Source organism: Caretta caretta, chromosome 17, assembly GCF_965140235.1.
Source record: "Caretta caretta isolate rCarCar2 chromosome 17, rCarCar1.hap1, whole genome shotgun sequence".
In the NCBI taxonomy this organism is placed as follows: Eukaryota; Metazoa; Chordata; order Testudines; family Cheloniidae; genus Caretta; species Caretta caretta.
Genome location: NC_134222.1, coordinates 18,340,798 through 18,367,372, shown reverse-complemented (window position 1 = coordinate 18,367,372; position 26,575 = coordinate 18,340,798). Strand labels below are relative to the sequence as shown.

Here is a 26,575-nt window from a genome sequence, read left to right as displayed (position 1 = left end):
AAGAGAGGGAGGGGAAATCAGAGGTAACACAAGTGCAGCTGTCTAAAACATTCTAACCTCCAAAAGAGGCCATATACCCAGCTCTCAACAGCAAATTAACGGCTAGTTTAATTGTGTTGGCTTGGAGTAACCAAAAAGCTATTTCACTGGGGGCAAGGAAGTGAAGACAGATAGGAGAGAGACAAATGAACAATACAAAAAAGAGCACAGAGGTTTGCAAATATATAGTTTTCTAAACCCACTGCCCTAGAATAAATATTTGCAAATACTTAACTTTTTCCATTTTAAAAGCACAACTAAGGGCTGTATGGCTAAAGCAAACAAGAAGTCCTGTTCACAGCAGCAAATCTAGATTGGTTTAGTCTATGAAACAGTATGAGCTCAACAGCCTCTGAGCTTAATCCAGCGACCGGTTTTAGTCAAAAGGCTACAGCTTGGAAATGAAAGCAGTTACATTCTTGCTTTGTCCCCCTTTTCGCTGGGGGACCATGGTTCAATTTCATAATTGAAAACTGAAATAGTACCATGTCCCTTTAAAAAAAAAAGTCTACAGTACGCAGTTCTCAGGACCTTGTCTCCTGTACTCAGCAAACTGGATAATGTAGACAAGCCCCAGTGACAACTGGATAATACCCTTAAACAGAGTAACAAGTTCACACTAGTCCAATGCACCACACTTTCAAACAGTTCTTGAAGCTAGGCCGTTTATCTTGGTGCAGAGCCAACTGAAAGGAGATGAGGACATGACTTCTGTGCCACCCACCCACAAGCAGCACATACAGTACAAGAAGCCGGGCACTAGTGATCAGTCAGCTAGACTGAACTGGGCTGAGACAGAGAAAAGCAGCAGATGATCTTGGAATTGTATCTGTTCTAGAAGGATGGTTTTTACCAACACCTGTCTCACGAGTTTGGACAAAAGTTGATTGCACCCCACTGAGACTCTGCTACAAAGTTGGCATTTCTGTTGCTTGTAGTTTGTCCTATAGCTTTTAGCTGTGTAAACAACTGCACTGAATTATCTTTTTGTTTTCATAAGGATAACAGATTGTATGTTATACTTAGCATAGATCAACATTTAGGGTGCAGAAAACAGTAGGAGTGTTTTGAGAAGTAGAGAGATTTTCCTGAGTTTCCTCATAACATTTTTCACTGACGCTATTAATTTCCCTGCAATACTGGAAAGGAATTTCAATAAAAATCAAAGGTCGCTGACTTTTAGTGGGAAAAAGATGCTGATTGACTCAATGAAAGTAAACCATGCCCTATTCTCTTTGTAAATAGCACAGCGTCCTACTTGCCTTGCCAGAACAGCAATCCATACATTGCACTGCGAAGCCTACAGTTGGAAGGAGTCAGTTATTTATATATCCCCGAGACTAGCAGCAGAAACTGCTCCTGTGCATGCCAAGAAATCTCAGATCTGAAGGCTGCCAGGCACCTAGGATTTCTTTTCACACATAGCCTGATCCTACATAGCCACACGCTATTCCCCTCTTATTCACAGACATACCCGTTCATCTGACCCTCCATCATTAACGAGTTACCTGAGGTGTCTATGACTGAATTGCAGTCTTTAATGCTGTCACCTGACTGAACAGAGGTCCAACGTGCTCTGCTGGCAAGAACGGTTCCAAGCTGAATAGAGATGAGCTTGATTCCCTCTTTAAAACATTTTCCAAGACAGAGCAGAACTCTCCCCCTCAAAAGTTGAGAGATGTCTAGATCCAGGGTTACAGTTCAGCAATTTCAAGGAAAGTTCAGAACTGGGTGCCAATTTGTCCAAAGCTCAGGGATGCTCAGATCTGGGGGGTTGTTTAGGTCCATCTCTAGCATGTAGATACGTACCTGGCCCTTATCACCACTGTCATGCTATCTGGGGTGGCTTGCGACTATGAATACCTGCCTCAAGGCAGACCATCAAAAAACAGGGCAGACACCCCAAATTTGTGGTGTGTTCTAGAATTAGACTTCACCAACCCAGTAACAAATGTGAACTTCTGAAGCACTGTAACAATCTTGCCATGGAGTCAGTCCCCTCAGGCTCCAGTCTATCCTGATACCCAGGCAAGCTGGACTTAGCAATAAATGGGCACTCATACACACAAAATATTCAGATTTGAGCATAAGTTTTCGTGAGCTATAGTTCACTTCATTGGATGCATGTGATCCGATAAGTGAGCTGTAGCTCACAAAAGCTTATGCTCAAATAAATTGGTTAGTTTCTAAGGTGTTACAAGTACTCCTTTTCTTTTTGCGGATACAGACTAACATGGCTGCTACTCCGAAACCTGATAAAATATTCAGGTTGTTCCCAGTCCCAAACCCCAGATCAATTTTTATCTTAGATGTCACAAAGACAATACCTGTAGCCAATTCTGCAATAAACTAATTAAAAGGCTTATTAACTAAGAAAAAGCAGTCAGTTATTTACAGGTTAAAGCAAGCAAGGATATAACATAAATGAGCTTCAATCTAAATCCTAAGAGCAACAGAGTTGTAAAGACCTGTCAATTCAAAATGTCTTTGAGGGCAAACCCAGGGATATCCCTAAAGGATGTCTCGCTTTAGTTTAGACCTCTGGCTCAGAGTTCAAACAGCAAAGAGATGATCGTTTTTCCTTGTGAGGCATTTTTATATCTTCTTCCCTCAGAAAGCAAGCTGATAGCAAGTTTCCACGCAGGTCCCTCCTTCATGGAGTCAGGGGAGAAAACCATTTAAAGGCTTTGATCCTTGATCTTGCACAATGGCTCATTTGCATTTAATAAAGATGTTAAATCCTGTTAGAGGCCATCATTTGCATTCCACAAGGCTTTTTCCCTGTTTCATGAGTTACATAGTCACAGAGGGTTACAATGCAAATGCTTGCTCTCGCTTTAGAACATTGGGTATAGTTGAGTGAGAACTATACATGCAGCCTCCCACACACACTTTATGAAACACTAAACACATTCTTATCAACATCCCAGCACCTCACCTCATGAATGGATTGTATCTTCACTCCTGCGAGGAAGGAGACAGGATCACCATTTTTACAGATGAGGCACTGAGTAAATTAGGGGATTTGCCCAAGGTCACACAGGAAGTACATGGCTGAGCCAAGGCACTGAACCCAGATCGCCCCAGTCCCAGCGGCCGACCCGCTAGTTTATACTTCCTAACCTTCGTAAAGGCTTGCAACATGCTGTCCTGTTCGTAATGACATACCAAGCTCACATAACTCTATGCCTAGAAACTACTGTGATGGGTGCACTGGAAATCCAGAAAGGCAAAATAACCAGTTCCGTCCTTGGGGGTACCAGAACCATGAAACTGTTTTACAGAAGGTAAAGGTGGAAAAACTAATCTTTAGGCATTAGCATTTGCGGTGGGCAAGGGAGGTCAAAACTGATCAAGGGAGAGAATAGCTATTATTTATGCCCAGAAGAAAAGAGGTTAGGCCTAGAAAACGGCTGTTAACCATCATGGATATTAGCCCTGGAGGAAGGAAAAGTGGCAGAAGATCTTCAGAGCAGCCAATCGCTGCCCAGGCACTTCGAGAGCTGTAGGAAACCTTTGGAAGAGGTGCAGCATTATTTATCCAGGTAAAGGAATGGAGCCATCTGGAGAGTAAAGGAGTGAGGAGATATATATAGTCTCTCTCTCTCTGTCTCTTCCGCGCCCCACCCCACCCTGGCCTGACACCATGCCTGGTGTGTTATCAGAATTGCCATTGCTCCAGGAGGAATCCTCTACTTTAGCCATGAAAATTAACTCCGTCTCCACACTGACTGTACTCTTCAGCTGCTACTGAGGCCAAGTGTACTGAACGGTGATTTGCTGGGTTTGTAATGTGGCAGCTGACTTTCCTATGCCATTACTCCCAGGGTTGGCCTCATTAACATTCCTAAGAAACGACACAAAGTTGCACCTTACTCCCCTGAAATAACTGAAATTACCCAGTTGAGGAAAAAAAACTCTATTATAGTAATCAAGAGCCTAGAAACAGCACAATCTTTCGCAGTGAGGCTAGAACTGAGTTCACCCCAGGGGAATCAGAACCATATTAAGAATAATGGATCTAATCTCCCTTAATCATAAATTTTGGTATTAACCACCACCAGCAAAGTTTGGACTTTGGCATCTACAGCTGTACAGGTTTCAGAGTAGCAGCCGTGTTAGTCTGTATTCACAAAAAGAACAGGAGGACTTGTGGCACCTGAGAGACTAACCAATTTATTTGAGCATAAGCTACAGCTGTACAGACTTCCTTCATCCCACCAGAAGGTATCGCTTGGAGGACAGAAGTTACTGCTGTGTTTCTATACAGAAGAGAGAAATTTATGATTTTGTTTAAAAATGGTGTGAACTGAGTATTTGATACAGGTTTTGATCGATCAGGTTCTAAATTCCTTCTGCAGCTTAACTAGTTAAACGAAAAGTGGGCCAGGATCTGGTAACAGTGTCCACAATAGCTTTATTCTGCAGCTGCTCCTGCTCCATGTGACCTGCATATAGAATGATCTCCATAGCACAAGCCCCATGTGCCAGACACGAAGGAACACAGAACGAACCCTCTGAAAACAAATCAGAGAGGCAGAGGGAGTGTAAGTAGGAGTCCATTCTATAGATAAAATAGAACTGCTCTACTGTAAAGGCAGAAGACAGCTTATCCTTGGTTCAATAGGCTCTGGATGTTATAATAAGCAAGAGTAGCACATAAGTAGCTCAGACGTAGACACAGGAAGCCTCAATCTATAGGCAGAGCTGGTCACATTTATTATTATGGTTGCCTTACACCTCCCTGCTTGTACCATTGCCAAGCTAACCATTTGGGCTGAAATTTTCCCATGCTGGATGTCTCTCTCCCTCAGGCTGAACTCTTTTTGGACAATTTCAGCCAAAACAGTTCAGGGAACGGTTACAGAAACAAGACCAAGGACAAACACACTGTATTGCCCATGTTAACAGATTCTGGCAACTTTTTCGTTGAGAAGCTCTAGCACCCCATACATTGAGGTTGGGACCTGAACTTCGGCAGGTGGGTGGCTTTAGTTTCAGAGCTATAGCTTGAGCCTTCCCTCTGAAAGTCTGTCCAAATTTGGTCAAAGCAGCTTTTCCCCAAGAAGTTTGCACATGCTCAGCACAGACATGCTTAGCTTTGCAGCGGTTTTCTGAAGATTCCACCTGCACATAGCATGTTTGAGCTCAGGGCTGCAGGGGGATGAGCAGGACTTTCCCTGCAATTTCAATCTCCCAGCTGCACCAGGCCATACTGCATCCAGGTCTGGGCACCAGAACTTAGAGCAGGGAGCTTGCCTCTCCTGTGCTCTCAATGCCCAGTCTATTGGGTCAAAGCATCATGGAGGACAACACTGCTTGAACAGACTGCCCAAGAGACAAGAGCCAGACCTAGGGGAGGAGACTGGGAGCCAGGATGGAAAACAAAGGTGGGGGAGACAGATTTGAGGATAAACCAGAGGAAAGCCTGGGACTGGAACCTAGTGGAGCTGGGGAAATGAGATGGAGGGCAGACAGATTTAATGAGGAGCTGGGTTGTGGAGATGGGAGAAACTGGGATTGGCTAGGCAAGGACACTGGGACTGGGATGAGAAGCCTGGGAGCAGAGACTAGATGAAAGGAGCAGAGACTAGAGCTAAGTGAAATGAATGGGACTGGGATAAAGAGCAAGGGGTGAGAAAGACAGGATTGGAACTTCGCCCACTGAAGCACACTCCCATCCAGAGCCTGGAATGGAACCCAAGATTCCCAAGTCTCACCATTCCTCTGATGTCAGCAAGTATCTGTGAAACCCACTGGCAAAGTGTCTCATCCCCTTTCAGTGCTGGTCCACATAGAGGATGCCAACCTACTACTGCTATCATGTGCAGTGTTAGCTCAAGTGCCAGAGGTCTGTGTGGTGCATCTGAAGGGTTAGACCCTGCTAATAAGCCACGTGGGTGTCAATATGATGCCACTTGTTGGCATTTCTATTTTCAGTTTGCTTTTTTAAAAGCCCTAGAAAATTACACACACAACTATGTTAAAGAACCTTAAGGTTGCAAAAGTCAAGCACTCAAAAGTTAAGAAATGCCAGAAGTGAGGTTGTCAAAGCGCTGTCCCTTCTGTGCAGTGAATGAGGCAGGGGTTCTGCGTGCAGAAAAAAAAATAGTATGTGATCATGTAATTAAAAAGACTGTATCATAATGCATACACAAAAGGCAGAATTAAGGTTGCACAGGCAACCTTAATCTGGCATTTCCTAAATTTTCAGTGCTTGATTTTGCAACCTTAACATTTGGGGGGGGGGGGTCGGGGGGGGGAGTATTAGATATAGGACATGAGGGGGGATGGTTTTGTCTGGCAGAAGGGTCTTGTTATTTATCTGTAGGATTTCTGATTCCCCTTATCTTGCCAGTGACATGTTATGACTGAATCAAAGCCTATCAATTGTCTGCCGGAGCCAGGTCCATCATCAAAAGTCCATCATCAAAGTGATGGGGGCTATTCCATGGCTTTAAGTTCTCAAAAGCGGACAGTGGCTTTCACTTCGAGAGTCCTCTTCCTGAAGACTTTATTGTTATAAGCATTCCAGTACTTTGCAGTAATGTGGGAGAGCTGTAATCAATGAGGGGACAGTGGTTTCCGGCATTCACTTTGGGGGCAGGGGGAAGGGGAGAAAGCACAAAAATATCCATGGAATTCAACTTTGCTGAAGTTGACTGACTGGAATTTGGCATTGGATATCCATGCAGTATGGAAATCGTGCACAATTACAACCAAGTATGTCATTTTTGCAAACCCGATAGCTCTCCATTTAAAAAAAGAAAAACCTGAGCCTAAACATTTTTGCACAGTTGGATACTCACTTGCAGACTAGTCTCCCGTCTTCATATTTCCAGGACATTCACAGGACTGGTTTGTTCCTTTATATAAATTTTCCCTTTTCATTTCAAGGGAAGATTTTCTAGAGAGACACTGATAAAAGCTGCAGGGCGAGAACTGGAGGGCAAAACACCATTTAAGTATTTGTTTAAAATATACTTTTGTTTCTAAAGAACACAGTCAACTTTTGCCTCTGAACTTGGCTGTTTGTTCCTGCTTTATAAATCCATGATCTAGAACTGTCGGAACTAAATGCAAGGAGCCCAATTCTATCTCACACCAGTTTTATACCAGGGTAGCTATTGATTTCAGTGGAGTTACTCCTGACTTAACACAAGCGCAACTGAGATCAGAATCAGGCTATATAGATTTAAATGGTACTGTGCAGTATTTGATATTATAAATAGAAATAACTTGCTCTCCAACCTATAAATACACCTCCTCCAATAAAGCACTAATAAGACAAAGCAAAGCAATCTCCTGAACCTCTGAAAATAGGAATTGCTAATCGGTTACCTATGCACACAATCCTCCGAATATAAACATCCTAAAATGGAATTTAATTAGTTTCTGGTAAGATATCCTCCCTCAGATCAGGATCTGGCACCTGGTACTCTACAACACATGGTTTGCATTTGTAGACCTTAATAGATAGTCAATAAGGACACAGGGTCTATTCCTGCAGCCTCTTTCCTCACACAAGTAGCCCCACGGGCTAATGTGTAGCACTGACTCAGGTTCTGCCTTCTGATGCAAGGCTTATGGCTCCTGTTGATGCCAATGGAGGAGATCATGTTCAATGGTGGAACTTTGCCTGGAAGGGGACTGCATTGTTTTATGAAATATATTTTTTTAAATAAAACAACCCACTAAAATCAGGTCACATATTTAAGTGCCTAAATATGGACCTAGGAAACAAACTTTAGGCCCCCATTTTAAAATCTTTGCTATTGCATTTAGCAGCATTTACCTCTTGAAAAGGTTACACTGGAGAGTCCTGCCACAGAGCTTTTCTTATCAGCAAGTCACAAAACTACTGGACTCGCCCCCATTTCTTAGCAGAGGTTTAAAACTGCAGAGCTCTGTTGTGAGGTTGACGTCATTCCATTTACAAGATACACTACAGCATACACAAACCTAGTCATGAAGTACCTCTGAATAATAGAAACTACACTCCAATAGTGAAAGAAACAAAAGTAAAATCATTGTTTCCCCCAAGCTCATGGGTAAGTAAACAAACTGACACAATGAACAAAATTCAGTCATTTGCATTGGGGCTCCCCATTTATTTAGACCTTATAAGTAGCAGCACCTCACTAGTTTCTACTAGTTAGAGCCATTTATAAATATTTCAGCTTTGAAAGCTCTAGCTCCAAGAATAGAAATCCCAAGGAGAGAATATCACATCTACTTTAACTGTGAGATCAACCCTTGTGTAATCGTTAATGTAAAATACTGAGCAGCCTTTTACAGGTTCCTACTGTGGACAAAGACAACGCTGGCCAAAATAGTAACCTCTAGCCCTTTAATAATGTTGCATGGGGACATTTTGCTACACAAAACCCGTTGCAAGACTTTGTTCGTGAGGTTTCCTCCTCCACATTGAGTAGTCAGGGCTTGGGGTGAAGAATCTTGATGCTCAGCACTCAGTGACCTACTTGAGATGACCCGATCATTTGGAAAGCCTGATTTCCAAATAGGACAATGTTCCCACCACTGCTAACACCATCAGAAACAACGTTAACCACACAGTAATTCAGTGCCTTTTCTAGGCTTTGGCAGAATAGTCTGGTAATACCTTGTATGTCACCAGGATCTTTAAGTGTTCCAAAGTACCACTGAAATATGTAAGGAAGCATTGTAATTGTTGCCCTTTGATCAAATACAAGTGGTACAGAGAACCCTGCTGCCTTCTAACCAGCACTTAATACACTGGTGTTTTTCATAGCACCAGCCAAATCATATATCTCATCCACTGTGCATTCACACACACACACTCTCTCTCACTCTTCAAGGAGCTAATTATCCCACCAGATCACAGACATTTAGTGGCATTGTCTACTGAAAGCTCTGGGCTGTTGCACCAGAGTCAGAAAATTAAACACTGAAAACAAAGTCCATCTCCATTCTCCAGATGGATTCCATCCACTTTATCATGTGCTGATTAACGAACAAGTGATCTTTCACCTTTTTATGTAGTGACTTACCCAGCAGCATTTAGCATAGCAATTAGAGTCCAATTAGCCCTCAGTCTGAGGTCCATACAAGCCCTGGCTAAAGATGGCTGCTGCTGAAAGAAATGCAGCATCTGTTCCGTGTGTAGTTTTAGAGAGCTTATAAGTGTCACCTAATCTTGTTACTCAATAAATAAGGCTAGATGCAAAATGAAGGGAAAATGCATCACTCAGGTACATATAGGAGCCAAGTGTTTGTTAGTTTTAAGGGCATGCGTCTCAGGTTCAAAATAAAAGGCAGCAAGACCTTTGGCAAGATCCATCGTCTATTTCATTTTGACCATGACATTAATTTAAGCTGTTGCAATAGAGACAAACGCGAAATTAAGTTTGACACCAGATTGATTTGCCAAATCCTGAATATATTTTCAGAAGTTTGGTGAAATCAGTTACTGGTTAGTTTCCATGTCAAAAAAAGTGAGTCCATGTGTACAATCCAGTTCTCCTAAACAGCGTGGAATTAAGGAAGACAAATGGCTTTAAATCCCATTTATTCTACCATTCTGGATGATCAGCCTCTTTTAAAACATTGCCACCCTAGTTGAGCACTCAGTACAGTGTTCGGTTTGTATCAGATGGTACAACAGTCCAAGACAGAGGTGGAGCCACATCTTACCAAAGAGAAATTGAGCAACATGAGTGTTGATCTGTGTAGAATTCACACTCACTTTTACATATAGCCAGAAAGGGGAGGTAGACCCCCAGCTCTTTCTTCTGCTAAAAGCAAAAGAGTAACTCCTCTTCCTGGCTTGAGTAAGCAGCGCTCCCCTACAGCTCCTCTTCCTCACTTAGGCCAGGGAGAGCTTCCTGACTGTTTCAATCTACTTTAAAACCACATCAACATGCAATGGTTGTAAGCCAAAATGGTGGCTATCCAATTCCAGGGATTGGACCAGGGACCTCCAGAGCTAAAACCATGGAGTCTCCATAGCTTGAGTTAGGGATCCAGGCTTGGTAGGTAAAAGCTGTAACAGAGACCTATAACCCTCTGTGGGTCAGGCACTGAAGGATGGACACACACGGGTTACATTTGCCATTAAGCCCAAATGCTACCGCAAGCTGCGGATTGTGGAATTCCTCAGGGACCAAGGGAGGGAGGAATTCTCCTTCCAGGTTGTAGAGTATAGTAGTGTTGTTCCATGGTGCCTCCCAAGCCTCAAGCAGCATCTACAGCACCTGTGTCCACCCATGCCCCCACATAGGGTGAATGGCCAGTCAAGCCACAGAGTACCAGATCCACCTTCTCCACCCCACATCCCCGGTTTCTGAAGTGCCCAGGGAGCAGACACCCATTGCATGGGCTAGCCAAATCCCTCACTGGTCCAGTCAGGGCTGAGAAATATACCATGTGAGCAATGCGTCTAATCAGACCAGCTGGAATTTTAGTTTGTGAATATTAAAAGCCCATGTCAAAGAGTCACGTCAAAACAGTTCAACAGCGAACCGTAAACAAGTCTATTGACACAGAGATCTGCTCCTAGACAATTTACAACCAGAAAAATGCTGCATTCGACAAATACTTTGTTTGCTACACATAGTTCACCCGGCTCTAGTTACAACGTATCATAAGGTCTTGATTAGAGGAGGAGGCTGAGCACATGTTCATAAACAAGACATGACCTAGAGTGCAACCCTTGCAATGAGTCAAGCGAAGAGGGAAAAATTATGAATCTCCAGCAAGGATGTATTGTAAATTCAAATGAATATTAAAAACCTTTGTCATAATGCTCCCTGCTTACAAAGTGCAGACGCCCCAAAACGTAGCCAGATCCCAAACTAGTGCAAGGGACACTTCTGTGACCTGCCAGTTGCTGTGATGACTATAACACTTTGCATTGCTATAAGATTAATAAACCATGGAGACAAATACAGCACCCCTGAGTCGACCATCAGCAGAAAGGACTGAACCTGCCTGACTTTTGAATCTAAAAGTATGAGCCTCTACTGCCAAGCTAGAGAAGCCTGCTCTCCTCGCCAAGACTGTAGCAAGCTGAGTCTCTCTCTATATGTGGACTAAACCATCTCTGAGTGGATGTGGGTTGCATACGTTAATAAATTAAGCCGTGCAAAAGTCACGAGAAACACTTTTCTCCAGACGGGGAAACCTGAGGCAGAGAATTTACTTGCCCAAAGAGCACAGTAAATCTGCTGCAGAGCCAGGAATGGAACTCAGCTCTGACACCCAGTCTCCCGCTCTAGTCAGCCGTCACTTTTACCTAAAATTTTCCAGAAGTGACTAGTGTCGTCAGTGCCCAACTTCAGATAATTTACAGGGTCCAATGTTAGAAAGAGCTTAACACCCCCTCTGAACAATCAGGTCCCTGTAAGCTCTTAAATTGGGCACCCAAAATCACTAGCCACCCTTGAGAAGCTAGATCTATGTATCAATTTACTACTTAGCTTAATAATCATTGCAGGCAGGGACCATCTTTTTATTCTATGCTTGTGCAGCATCCAGCACAGTGGGGCCCTAGTACAGGAGTGGGGGTTGTAGGCGATACAGTAATAATTTGGAAAGCGCAAAGCGTTGTTATGGAGTTTCACGTGTAGGGAAACAGGAGCATCAGGGTTGCGACCTGTTGTAGGATCACAGAGCAGAGTTTTGCCCTCTGACAAAACGGTCATTGTTTGGAACCAAGCCAAGGGCCACATTCTGCAGTGGAACTCAGAATAGGGGAGCTACCGTAAAGAACGGGACGGCTGTTTCTGTAACTGCGGTTAATCCATTTCTAGTGGCAAGAACGGATGCTTTCAACCAGCAGCAGCTTTACTGCACTAATCCCAGCAATACCCTCTGCAGCCGGGTGTCTGCTCCAATGAGGAAGGCTAGGAGACTCCATCGCTTTTGTAGCGCCTCTTTCCTCAAACAAATATTAAAATGGGGTCCTGGAATGAAGTAAAGGAGTGAGGTCTAGTAGCCACTGAGTTACGAATGTGATTTTAATAAAGATTTAGCCTTTTCAAGGTGCTTTTATCCACACTGAGAAAAAGCCTCAATAATCGAAAGGCCATTTAACTGTAATGCAATCATGACAACTTCCTTTGTACTTGTCAGTAATTAGATGCATATGTGATTGTACCCCACCAGCAGCCCACTTCTCACCTTTCTGTGTACAGTGCAGTCCTGCTCTTATCCTTGGGATACTGCGTTGGCTATAGTGCCACGAAAAATTGCATTCAGAGGGGCTGACCTACAGCAGTCCCAAACTCATGCCAGTAAAACCCTTCTACCATGCTATCAGATTCAGAGTTATACTGTATATTAGGGGCTTGAGTCTCCTTTCACTTACACCAACATCACGCTTGACATCTGCAGACTCCTTTACCCTGGTGTAAAACGGGAATAAAATAAAATCCAGCCCCTATTGCTGGAGGGTGTTGTGTTAGTTACAGTTAAGGCACACTCAGAGCTGCAATTAAAGGCCTTTTCAGATTATAGGCTTCCAAACTTTCCATCTTTTGGGAAACAAAAAGCAGCAAACCCAGTTCAGCCATTTGAGAAAGGAGAGAGTAAGCGGGGGGGGGGGGGGGGGGGGGGGTTGAAACATTTCCCGATTATTCATGTGATAAACTGGATGGGGAGGGGAAAAAAACAAGGAGCCAAAACAGGTGGCACCAGTGGTTGAGGTAGGGCAGTGCAGCAGAGAATCCCTGCCTCACGCAGTGGGCTATTGTAAGGTGGAACAAACCCCTTTGCATTTTTTGATTGTTTTAGGCTGCTTTTTTGTGTTAACAGATAATGAATTCAAGTTTGCTTTCTTGTTTTTTTTAAAAAGCAGGCAATTCCACACAAAACAACTAAGTTAAAAGAAGATTAAGGTTGCTAAGTGAAGCATTCAAATCGCAGGAAGTGTCAAAGTAAAGGCTGCAGAGACAACACTCAACTCTGCCTCTCAGTGCAGCTGTATGATCATATACCATTATTGCCACAGAAGGCCACCTCAGTCTGTGGGCTGGCTGGACACAACGTACACTGAAAGAGGTAGGGAGAGATCCATGTCTCATTCGGGGCCAAATACTATTTGCAACTGCACCTGTTGTAAATCTAGAATAAATCCATTCAAGTCCGTGGATTTATTCCAAGTTCACACTGATGAATCTGAAACCAGAATTCGGTCTTCAGTGACTAGCCTTGACCGTGTACAGTGAAGAAGATGAGGGCACTCATTTAACAGCAAGAACAGAATTTTAAAAATATATTTAAATAAATTAGTTTTGATTTTAACGTTGATTGCCAAGTAGTCATTTTTCTTGTGCACCCTTCCTCACTTCGCCTTGCCATAGGTTTTTAAAATGTCACACCCTTGCCTCATTTACAGTGCATGATCCACTCAACATGCTGAATGAGCCAGGGCCCTTCTGAAATTACATGATAGCATGTTAAAGACTATGCTGCACAAGGCCAGAGATAAGGTTGCACATGAAAGCTTAGCTGTGCTGTTTGCTGACTTTTGAATACTTCACTTTAAAACCTTAATAGTCTTTTCATGTAGGTTTTTGGGGGTTGTTTTTTGCATGGAATATATCTATCAGTAGTGAGTGAAGCAAAATGCAGCCACCTATATGGCAAACAGAGCAGCCGTTTGACAGCTCAAAGCAATACGACAAGCAGTTTAGGAAAGGAAAAAAGAGTAAGCTTGCTATACCCAACTGAAATTGCAGAACAGCCGAGTTAGTATTTGTCACTCAGTAATATTAGCATTGAACATAAATTAGTGGTTGTGATAGGCTGTAACGCAGCCTATGCTGTAACAAATGGGATGAATTTCTCTTCCCCACCCCCCCATCATATAGTGCAGACCCCATACGTAGAAGCATAATAGACTAAAGCTTTGCCAAACAAAATCTGAGAACAGGTGCAGGCTGAAAGAGGTTTCTCTTTCTTTTAACATAATCAGTTCCTGTGGCTCTCTGTTAGTACTAGCCTCAAACAATGTGGGGGAACATGGAATTCAAACCAAATGCTAGTGTTTAATTTCCAACATCAGGTACAGCACAGCTGATGTAAATGCCCCCCCAAAGTGAATTTTGGCTCCTGAGCCCACAGGATGAAAACTCAGATGCAGAGCAAAGACATAAACCAAAGTGCACTAAATTAAAGACATCAAATTCTCAGGCTGGCCTAATCCACAAGTTAGCAGAAGCGTTTGGTACCAAGCAGCTTGACTTCTGGTTGCTTTCCGCTCATGAACTAGCATTTAGACAGAAGTTAGGAAGTATCCAACTTCTTTTATTACAGCATTTCCACCTTCCCATTATGAAAGTCAGCTCTTCTACAGGTTTCAGAGTAGCAGCCATGTTAGTCTGTATCAGCAAAAAGAACAGGAGGACTTGTGGCACCTTAGAGACTAACATTTATTTGAGCATAAGCTTTTGTGGGTTACAGCTCACTTCATCGGATGCATTGAATGGAACATATAGTAAGAAGATATTATATACACACACACACACACAGAGAAGGTGGAATTTGCCATACAGATTGTAAGAGTCTAATTAATTAAAGATGAGTTATCAGCAGGAGACAAAAAAAACACTTTTGTAGTGATAATCAAGATGGCCCATTTAGACAGTTGACAAGAAGGTGTGAGGATACTTAACATGGGGAAATAGATTCAATATGTGTAATGACCCAGCCACTCCCAGTCTCTATTCAAGCCCAAGTTAATGGTATCTAGTTTGCATATTAATTCAATCTCAGCAGTTTCTTGTTGGAGTCCGTTTTTGAAGCTTTTCTGTTGCAGAATTGCCACCCTTAAGTCTTTTACTGAGCAGCCAGAGAGGTTGAAGTGTTCTCCGACTGGTTTTTGAATGTTATGATTCCTGATGTCAGATTTGTGTGCATTTATTCTTTTGCATAGAGACTGTCTGGTTTGGCCAATGTACATGGCAGAGGGGCATTGCTGGCACATGATGGCATATATCACACTGGTAGATGTGCAGGTGAACGAGCCCCTGATGGCATTACTAATGTGATGAGGACCTATGACAGTATCACTTGAATAAGTATGTGGACAGCGTTGGCATCGGGCTTTGTTGCAAGGATAGGTTCCTGGGTTAGTGGTTCTGTTGTGTGGTTGCTGGAGAGTATTTGCTTCAGGTTGGGGGGCTGTCTGTAAGCGAGGACTAGTCTGTCTCCCTTTAAGCTGGAAATCAAACTTCTGACCATATAAGTTGGCTGATCTAGGAGCTGCTTTGAAAGCCTCACAGATGCCAGTAACCACCTGGAATGAGCTCACAGATGTAATTATAGAGTCTTCGATTGTTGCAGAGGGCTTTACCCAAGCAAATAGATACGTTGCTGTAGTTTTTGTGACAGCTTCCAACAGGCCTGCCCCTTGCAGATCTTCAGAAAAGATTTTAGCCGTCTTTTTAATTACACTAACAGAACCAAAATATTTTTGTTGATTGGCAAAGCAGAGTTCTATTATTTCAGCATGTGCTGTATAGTCATTCAAAAATATATCTGTAGGGTTACAAGTCTAAGGGATTTGCACTTAGTTATAGAAAAGTACTCTTTGTGATATATATTAGTGGTTTACAGTAACATGAGCCCACAAGACAGTGTGACAATTCAGATTAACCTGATTGGCTCCAATGCCATGCCACATACTGCAATATGCTACAGTGAGAATATATTTTGTTGCAGGTTATGTTAATTTACAGCAGCACTGGGCCAAGTACTGTAAGATCCTGCCAGACCAAATTGCCCCTTGTGTGCACATTCCCCTCCCCCAACATGCTACAACACACGGGAACTTTGCAAAAATATGTTTGACTTCACATGGCTCCACATACCAAAACTAATTCTCATCTATTCCAGATTCAACAAAGGCAGCCAATGCAGGACTGCCTATCATTGTGGCACATTTTAATGCAAAGGTGATACGCTTTTTCTCAGCACTCTCCTGCCAAGAGTCAGCTTCCATCAGCATGTAACACACAGAGGCTTCCCAGGTGCATGATAGACTTCAGAAGGATTGCCACAACTCACACTGGTTCACATGCTTCTGTACCGCTTCCACAGCTGGGAGAAATTCCACTGTGCCATCTTCTTCCCTGGATCACTCCAGCCAGAGTCCTTCCTAGTCAGCACCTCCTGATTCTTCTCCTCTTTCTCTGCTGGATCTCTCTGCTTGACCTACTAACTGAAGCCTTCTGTGCATAGGTCAGGTGGAAAGTAACTCCCACAATATAAGCCACATCAAGAGACTGGGGGGGGGGAGGAGAAAAAGAGGGTTCCCCACAAGTCCTCCAGTTTGCCAGGCACAGTTGCAGGAAAGGAAACAAGGAGTATGTTCACATCTATACTAGAAATCATTTAATATATTAATTTAGCATAGAATTTTATATTTATAAAGGGTGTGTGGGTGTGTATATATATATATATATACACACACACCCTTACCCTTTTAGGGCCTAGTGGCTTCCAGCCAACAACCTTACCACACCTGAATGAATTCACTCTCATAGCCATGCCTAGAGTGAAGGATTCCAATTTTACATATGGGGTAACCAAGACAGAGGGGAAATCCTGATTCCCAGACTTCTGGGACAGCCACTGTGTTAGATATTTATGGGAGCCCATTATCCTCTAGGTGGGCAGAAAAAAATAAGTCTCATTGGCCACCTTGTTGACTGGATAAATGGCAAAAAGACCCAGGTCAGTTTAGCTCTTCTGTGTGAAGATCCAAACTCCTCTGCCATTCTCAAAAGCCAAGGCAATTTGGCCAACTAGGCATTGTCACAATGCCTCTTAGATAGCACTTCATTTGTAATGAAAAAGGTGCTGGGGCCAGAGCTCAAGCTATTTTTTTACTTTCATAATGGATGCAGCCAGCCCAGAGGTCCGGGGAGAAGAACTGCCAAGCCTAGAGGTGCCAGGGCTCAGCTCTGTTCTTAGACTTTAGAAGTACTGCATGTTAAAACAAAATACCGAGATTAGGTTAACCAAGGAATTTAACTCCCTCCTCATTAGTGTCTAGTTTAGTGGGAAGAAAAGGAGTACTTGTGGCACCTTAGAGACTAACCAATTTATTTGAGCATAAGTTTTCGTGAGCTACAGCTCACTTCATCGGATGCATACTGTGGAAAGCAGTAGAAGATCTTTTTATTTTTTTAGTTTAGTGGGGTTTTCCCAGGTTGAAACTGTGAAGCCTAAGTGTATCAAGTTTTCCCTCTATGTTGTCAGTGTCAGACAAGCTGACAGCTCAGTTCACAGAGTCCCTGCAGTGTCAGCCTTAAATTCGTTAAAAACAACAACAGTGTAAAAATTCCCTCAAGGAAGCCGCAGTGACCGCCAACTAAGTAACGTTTGCCCAGAGATATGCAATACTGAGTGACAAGAGCTCGCCAATGTTGTTGCGTGCCAAACATTCTTTAAGGGGAAGATTTTCAAGAGATCAGAACTACTGTGCCAAGTTGTTTTAAAAAATCTGGCCCCAGTTGTGGGTGTAAAGCCCTTCTGAAAATTTTTTAGCTTTCCTCTATCTAAGCTGACTACGGGAATTAAAATAACTGACCAAGACTCAAACTATACCTTGAATGAAGCCAAGCCAAGCATAAGCAACCAAGACAACTGGCCTTAAGAAAAACCTGGAGCAGAACAACTCTTGGAGAGCAGGGAAGGGGACAGTGATTCCAGAGGAAACTGAACAAGAGTCCCAGCAGCTGATATGCACTGAAAAAAGTCAAGACCACCCATGCCAAACAGGAAAGGAATCACCTTCCCCAAAGAGACACACAGGCAATAGAGCATTACTCATGCTGGGAGTCCATCACACATCTACTCCCAAGAAGTAGAACCCAGTAGCATTGTCACCAACTAAACCTTCAAAAAGGAGTTTGGATTTTCACACAGAAGAGCTAAACTGACCTGGGTCAGGGTCACGACCCTGCTGCATTTAGAACAACAATGAGAGGAAAGAGTTAGAAACCTCCGAGTTTAATAAGGACTGAATAGCACGCAACAAAGACAAACTTCTACCCTTCCTTTCAGAGTCACCACATCTCACCAGGCTACCAAGCGATGTGACACCAGACCAATGGAAAACCCAACTTAGAGACATTATGTCACCAGAACAGACTCCTTGGGCAAATGACATTGTTAGCTGCTTCCACAAGCAGCTGCCTTGATCATTAGCCTTTTTCACGATTAAGAAAAGCAATTCAACCAAGCTGAAGAACCTCAACACCAGCTCCTTGGACAGACATATGAGCACAAGCTTGAAGAGTGCTCAGCACTCACTGGGAGGAGGCAGAGAGGAGCAGAGCAGGTACTCAGCAACAGCTGGTACTACGAGCTGAAGACAGCATATAAGTTCCTGTGCCACCCTCTGACCTAATGACTCCATCCCTGCACCTCACAAGAGCGATGCAAGACGCAGGACTGGAGGTAAAGAAGAGACAGAGCAGCCACCGAGGTGCTCAGCATCCAGTCTCAGAATCTAAATAAATGTAAGGGGACTGCTGCCCCCTTACTAACATTCAGTGGGGGTGTTTTGGTTGGCTAGCTCCCAGTACTAAAACGGGAAGGGTCTATGAGAAACCAGGACCCTGAGACTGATAGTCCCCAGGAACAATGGGGAGAGGCCAATGCTCCAGGTCAGCCTGAATGACAGGGCGGGCAGGCTAATCAGGGAGTCAGGAGGCCAGGGACGTCCCGTCCTCCGTGTGAGCTGGAATTGCCTGGGTCAGACAGAGTGGGAGCCGAGCTAAGGAGAAAGCAGGGGCCCAAGCTGAGCTGGGGAGCAGAGCTGGGCCAGATCCAGAGGGACCAGAAAAGCAGCCCAGAGAGAGAGCAGACCCTATCCTGGGAGCAGAGCTGCAGCCCCAAAGCCAGAGGCTCAGCCCAAAAAGAGCAGATTTGCCCTGGGAGCAGAGCTGCAGCAACCAGAGCCAGAGGGGCCAGAGAAGCAGCCCAGGAAGCAGGTCAGTGCTGGGAACAGAGTCACAGAAGCATCCTGCAGAGCAGGCCTGTCCTGGGAGCAGAGCTGCAGCAACCAGAGCCAGAGGGGCCAGAGAAGCAGCCCAGGAAGCAGGTCAGTGCTGGGAACAGAGTCAGAGAAGCAGCCTGCAGAGCAGGCCTGTCCTGGGAGCAGGGCTGCAGCAACCAGAGGGGCCAGAGGAGCAGCCCAGGGAGCTGGAGGCAGAGCAGCAGCAGCCGTGCAGAGACCGAGTGGTGGAGCTGGGACTGGAGCTGTCCGGAGCTGGGTGCAGTGAGCAGCTGGGGAGACCGAGGGGGACCCTGGGCAGCAGGCCCAGCACAGGGAGACGCCTCAGCCATGAGGCTCTGCAGGCCAGGTTTGGATCATAACCCCGACAGGGCGGGGGCGACACTGGGAAGAAGGGTCCTACCACTTAGAGCCTGAGAGCGCGTGGCCACCACCAGAGCAAGTGTCCAACCCAGAGCATCCCTACAGCACAGCCAGGGCCGGAGCAGGAGGCCTGGGACTTACAAGGAACAGACTGTGAACTGCCCTGACGTTCCAGAGATGCTGTTTGTGATGTTCCCTGCCACTGGGCGGGTTGATGTGTTTCCTTTAACCTTTCCCATTATTCCTTATTCTTTTTAAAATTAATTGTTGATTAAATAACTTGCATTTGCTTTAACTTGTATGTAATGGTCAGAGAAGTGCCCAGTACAGAGAGAGTACTCCGGAGTGGGGACACCCTAGCACCTGTCCTAGGTGACCACAGCAGGGTTGGGGGTTGAGCCCCCCAGGAATCCTGGGCCCAGCCTTGTTGTGGTTACGAGGACTCTGCCAGACAGGAGAGTGGAAGGGGAGTCCTCAAGGGCAGGGAGGCCACTGGGTAAAAGAAGTGGGAGCGAGGACTCAGATCCTTTCGCTAGCCCACTTCACCGGCGTAGTGCAGAAGCCAGGAAAGTTCCCCACAATAGCAGGACTATTCCCCCACTTACATAAGACTCCATGGAGCCATTTTATGAAGTGAGTAGAAGGGAGTCAGTTCCTACTGCCCGAGCTGAAGTAAAGCCAGTGTGCTACCCTACAGATAACCAGATGCTTGGAGTGGACAATCACCTACCACCCCCCTGGTGTGGAGCAGCCCTGTAGACATCCTGTATGCCCTGTTCTTATACTTCCCTCTCCCCATTCACAGAATCCAGCCCACAATTTCTTCAGAAGAGAAGAAACAATTAATCAAGTTCCTTCCTGATGTAATGACATGGACTGCCATGGAGTTGGACCAGGGATGAACAATCACAGACACCCCAGGACCAAGTGAACTTCAATACTATCTATTCAGTCCCCAAAAGATGTCCACACAGCAGGTGAAAATATCATACCAGCAACAGAGACACGTTATTTTGTACAGATGTGTGTTTATTAGCTATTTTAGGGTTATTGAAACATCATAATGTCCTACACTAAAGTTATTAATTCTGCTGCTCCTGTCACTTGGTTATTTGTGTTTCCCTCTTATTATTGGCTCATCATTTCTATAGTATCTTTATTGTGACATACCCCATTCAGAAAGAGATACGAAGCCCAAGGTTCCTCTTTCCATACCTGCACGTGAAAGAACAGCTCAAGGGCTGAAGCTTACAAGAATGGGACTCAAAAGATCCTGGCCCTGCCACAGACTCACCAGCGGATCGTGTTACAAGGAAGGTTATGCAATCTCTATGCGTCCCCAGTACTACTCACCTACTTCACAGCCATGAGGCAAGAGTCAGTCTATTAATGTATGTGATGTGCTTGGACAGCCTGATGAAAGGCTAGCTCTGTAGAGAAGCAAAGAAATAACGTCTCAACCCAGTTTCACAGAGGCAGGAGAAGCTACGCATGGGTTAGACACACTGGAGCCCTGACTGTGCATAGCCAAGATTAGAACTGAATGTATACATTTCCATATGATAGCATGGAGTAGCCCCAGGGTACTTTACACTAACATTAAAAAAGGGTGTAGTTATTCAGCTCTATTCCTTTGCCCCCAGCAAAACGGAGTCATGCCTAGAGCTCTCTCAGAATGCACGTACCATAGAATATAAGGGTTGGAAGGGACCCCAGAAGGTCATCTAGTCCAACCCCCATCTAGTCCAACCAGCTGCAGTCTATAGATGGTCAGAGTAGTGCTCAGCCTATAGAGTGCTCATCTCTCCCTCAAACAGTTTGCTGTGATGGTGGAACACTAGGAGTTTTGAAAGCTGGCTGTTAGGATATTCAAACTGAGCTTCCCAAACCTTTTCAACTAATGCCCCATGGTTTCACTGAATAGTTTATGGGACGTGCAGGGCTGGCATTAGCGGATAGCAAGCAGGGCAATTGCCTGAGGCCCCATGTCACAGGAGGCCTGCAAAGCTGTTATATGATTGGGCTCCGGTTCCTTAGTTTCTGCCCTATGCCCCAGCAAGTCTAATGCTGACCCTGGGGACATGGAAAAGAGATCCTCCTATCCTGAACATCACACAGCTGCCTTCAATAGATGCCTCAACACCATCCCTCCTGTGGCCCTCTGCAGAAAAGTCCTTCTTGAAGGAAAATAATTGTTTCCCTTCGTTTCTAAAGCTGGAGGAAGCTCGACACCTCTGAAAACTAGGCTCAAAAAGTGTTTCACATTAGGCACCTAAATATCAGTGGCCGCTTTCAGATATTCAGCCCTAAATCACTGCACAAGTTACACCTTCATCTAGTTCTATTCCTTTGCTTCTATGTGTATATTCATTTTAATAGTAGAAAAAAAATGTAATATCAAACCAGAACTTCAAGTACATTATTCAATTTCATAAGTTGTGACCTGGAGGGCTAGACCAAGTGGTGCCCCAGGCAAGGCCCCCCCTCCTTCTATTTGTTAAACTTTTGAATACCTTATTTTTATTGCATTTGTAGCCCTCTTCATGATTTCAATGCACAATTTGCATGCATGATTTGTCTGCCATATAAGAGGATAAATTTGCATGCTAGGATCTGCAAGTCCGGCACCCCAGGAGGTCACCTGCCCCCTATATCTGGCCCTGGGGGCAGTGTTTTTACTGCTGCTCTTAGGTGTTATGGTAATACACCCACCCACAACCATCATCTTCATTTTATAGTTGCACCTAAAGGCCCTACATCAGATGATGGCTCCACTGTGCAAGGCATTGTGTAAATTTGTAGTAAAAGATAAATCTGATCTAATAAGCAGGAACTGAGATTTTAGAGATAACTAGGCCTAGGTTGCTAGCTTTAGGTATTGTAAAATTTAGTGCTGTATTGATTGTTAGACGCTTCATACAATCCAGATACACACGGCCTAGCACCTTTATCCCAGAAGCTCAACCCAAACATCAAGCCTGAGCGGACAAGGCTCTAAGTGCCATCCACTCACGTAAAAATGAGAGTTGGGGGATTTCATCACCTCTCAAGAGGAAGTCCCTGAATTGTCACAACACCCTTTGCATGAGGTAAGGGCTATTTGACAGATGGGGAAAACTGAGGAACAAGAAGAGTGAAGTGTCTTTACCAAGACACACAATAGGTCTAGAGCTAGGACTAGAACCCAGGAATCCCAGAACCCAGTGTTCTACTCTAACCACTAAAACCCACAACCAACTAATAAACCATACTCACTTAAGATGCCCTTCCTTTGCCTATTCTGAGAGGCTAGTTTGACCCAAAGAGACATCTTTTATCTTTTCCTTTGCCCTAGCAAGGCCCAAATGAACAGAATATTAAGTACATGCCTGAGTGCTTTACTGAAGATGGATAGACTTGGACAAATGCTTGAATGGCTGTCAAATTGGAACCTAAATCTCTTTTCTCCCATGCAAGTTTGCACACATATAATCCCATGCAAGTTTGCACACATATAATATTGTACTGTTCTTTATTTTAGGCTACGTTCTCGTGGCTTAGCACTACTCTTATCATTGCTGTTTTTAAATCTCTAATACCATTTGTTACATTTGAAGCCTTCAAATATCAACAAATGCAGGTTTTCAGAAAAACAAACAAATAAAGTGATTGAAAAGGCAAGACAGGCCTATTATTTTAGTTAAGAAAAGCAGGAGTGCCCCATCTCCTTCCCCCACCCATACGTGTTTCTACTGCTCCAACGCCTTTTCCTTAGTGCGGGAGAATGAAATGTACATGGAAGGAAGTTATTCATCAAACAATTAGAAAGCCAAGACAGTAGGAGTTTTCCTAAATGAACATGATTTAGTGGAACAACAAAAGGAAAAAAACAGCGTCTGGAATTCCAATGCCATTCCTACATCTCCATGCTCTTGCAGTTAAATTTGTTAGACCATTTTAGTCATCTTCCACATAAAGCCCCAGCATGGAATACAAAAGTCAGAGGAAGGCTAAAGTTGCCATGTTGTACTGATACAGGAAACTAGTGCAGGAGGGCTCAATGGCTTGGCAATAAGCTAAAGATCCCTTTTACTGCTTGGTTTCCTGTTTGAGTATAAACCAAGTAGTTTGTGACCAACAGCTCTTGCCACATGATAGACATTTGCCATCTCCGGAGAGATGCAGTCCCTGGGATCTGCAGTAGCTCAGCACCAGGCTCTTGGGGGCTATACTCCAGTCCCTGAGCAGCCATGCATTCAGACTACAAACATATCACCACAAATGTAGCAGTCTTAGTAGAGACCCCAACTGCTGAATGACTCAAGGGTCTCAGACACCACAGCAGTATAAAAACCCAGATAGATAGGTTGACAAGTCAGGAACGGAACCTACATCGCAAGTCCCCACAACTTGTTGATCCATTAGACCACAGCTATCCCAACCTAAATTTCACATTAAGAAACAAGTCTCCCAAAACAATCCCAACATTAGAGATCATCAAAATTTTTCCCAATGGAAAAAGTAGTTTTGTCAGAGCAGATGCTTTCCATAGTACAATGTCGATTTCAACCAGAGAGTTATTTTCCAAAGGGAGATGCTAAATGAGAAATCTAATTTCAAAAATGTAAAACACCCACACCTTTTGTTTTGTAATCAAAATGAATTAACCGTTTCAGATTTGAAACTTTTTCATGCGTGAAACGGTTCGATATTGTGACTCGCTGTCCCACTTTCCAACAGGAACTAGTTTTGAAGGGTCAAAATTTCCCATTGGCTGAATATGCCATTTCTGGAACAGTTCCACATAAATGTTTCTTAATGTTATATTAGTTCTATTCAGCATAGTTGCAGTTGTGTTGGTCCTAGGATAGAAGAGAGTCATGTCATGGAGAAACATGTCTCTTACAAAAAGAAAAGGAGTACTTGTGGCACTTTAGAGACTAAATAAATTGGTTAGTCTCTAAGGTGCCACAAGTACTCCTTTTCTTTTTGCGAATACAGACTAACACGGCTGTTACTCTGAAACATGTCTCTTACATTAGTTCCATAATTTTATATTATGTTTGTCCTGTAATTTTACATTTACAAACACAGAGTAAGACATGTTCCCTGCCCTGCCATGCTTACAGTCATGCGTGTCAATGCTTTTGGGGGTGGGGGCACTGATCCAAGCCTATAATATAGGCTGCAAAAAGGCTGCTGCAGCCTACCCTGCTTTAAAGCCAGGATAAACGACATGGGTAGGAGCTCCTTTTTACACTAGTGTTAACTCATCCGCACTTGGGATTTGCACTGGCACAGCAAAGAGAAAAGCAGGGTTTACAAATGCTGAATGTTTACCACTCGTGCTCTGATTTTAAGGGGTTAACAGATACAATACTGAATTTTAAAAAGTGATTTAAATCAAGATACTTTTGAAAGCTTCCTAAGCCACTTTGGGTTACTGTACAGAGCTACTCATTCATTTGAACAGCTGTTTTACTTCTAGAGAAGCTTAGGGAGAAAGGGGGAGGGGGACACAAATCTAAACTGTTTTCTCTGTTAAAGCAGCAAGACGTAATAAATTAACGGTGATTTACATTAAATTCATGTGAAACTGTTTCAGGGTTTGTTTTGCTTTACCTGGAGACTGGTTCCCCTTTGAACGCTGTAGCCCTTGTATAAAATCTGTAATTAGGGTTTTTCTTTGTTGAGCTGAACAACCCAGGACTATAATGGTTCCCTCTACTGGCATAACATGTTACATTTCAGTCATTTTTAAAGCTACGGTTCCGTGTAGCCTAGTGGACACAGTCTGGGGATATCAGAAGACTGTGGTTCCAAACCCTTTTGGGGTTATGTTTTCATTCAGAATTCCTCAACGCCTGGTTTGAGGGTCTTGTTTACGGTGCCCAAGTCCTCAGTTTAATTAGGAAAAAGAAAAGGAGTACTTGTGGCACCTTAGAGACTAACCAATTTATTTGAGCATGAGCTTTCCTGAGCTACAGCTCACTTCAGGCTTCCTAAACAAAGACTAATTGATTCTAACAGGTATGACGTTTCTTAGGGTGCATAAAAATGCACCATGCGCTTTTGCAAGACAGGATGAGTCAAAAGAAAAGGAGGACTTGTGACACCTTAGAGACCAACTAATTTATTTGAGCATAAGCTTTGGTGAGCTACAGCTCCCTTAGTCGCCCTAAAGAATCTCCTGTTTTCCTTGGCCATTTAAACCGGGTCTCTTGGGGCAGTTGAGCAGGGCTGATTTTAACAAGAACTTGGCTTTTCCGGTACATGTTGAATGATGTTGATCAGATCAGCTAAATGCTCAGCTTCTCGGGTCCCCAGCGAGTAGGAGAAACACCTCGGGGGCTCCCTCTGGGATGGGCTGCCTCCTACTGACTAGTCTGGGGGGGACGGGACACGGGGACAGAAAGGCTCTTTAACAGAGGAGTTTCTACTCTCTACTGCCAATGCATCAGCTTGCTGGGGAGACACCAAACGCCGCATTTTTTAGATGCCCAGCGGGAGATAACCCCCAGCCACAGGGGTCAAGGGGACACTTGAGCGTTGTAGAAGTCGGTGCTTCCCCACGGGGGCGGGTACAGTCGCCGGAGAAAGTTTCCATTCAACGGGGACTCACGTTTCACCGAGAGAGAGAGAAGGGGGCCGCCGCCCGCCCTCCCCCCGGTGGACGTGGCCCTTGCTCCAGCCCTGCCGCTCAGTGACGCCCCCGGGCCCGCCGCCGCCGCCGGAGGAGGAGGAGGCCGGGCGGGTTTACTCACCGGCGGCTGGCGAAGCCGCTGCCCGCGGATCCTGCGCCCGGCTCGGGATAGCTGTGCTGCAGCGTGGAGGCTGGGAACGGATAGAGGAAACCGGTCCCTAGGGTACATCCAAGGAAACAGCCCCACCAGGGCAGGAAGAGAGCCAGGTTCATCTCTGCGGCTACAGATACAACCGAGAGGCGGACGGGGGGGTCACAGTGACATGCGACTAGCCGGGGTGGAGGGGGGGGACGCGTGAGAATTTGGGGTTCTAGGGGCCGGAGCTCCCCGCAGGGCACCGATGGCGAGCTGCTGCTGCTCCTGGCTTTTAAAGGGAAGTCAAGCCCTCTCTGCGAGCTAAGCCCTGGCGGCAGCCTTTTCAAATTTGGTGAGGTTGGTGCAGTTCCGTCAAAGGGGGCGTGGGGTTTCTCCATTAACCCTT

The 26,575-nt window shown here is 44.5% G+C and overlaps 1 protein-coding gene across 3 annotated transcripts in view; it reads right to left on the bottom strand.

Moving 5' to 3' along the window:
* COL26A1 (collagen type XXVI alpha 1 chain) overlaps positions 1–26,575 on the bottom strand; it is a 218,325-nt gene extending 191,750 nt beyond the window's left edge. The window contains exon 1 of one of the 3 annotated variants that reach the window (XM_048824217.2): positions 26,155–26,575. In XM_048824217.2, the coding sequence (XP_048680174.2) occupies positions 26,155–26,567 (413 nt within the window). In that variant the 5' untranslated portion in view covers positions 26,568–26,575. The remainder of the gene's footprint in view (positions 1–26,154) is intronic. The other 2 variants (XM_048824218.2, XM_048824215.2) reach the window with 2 other exon arrangements.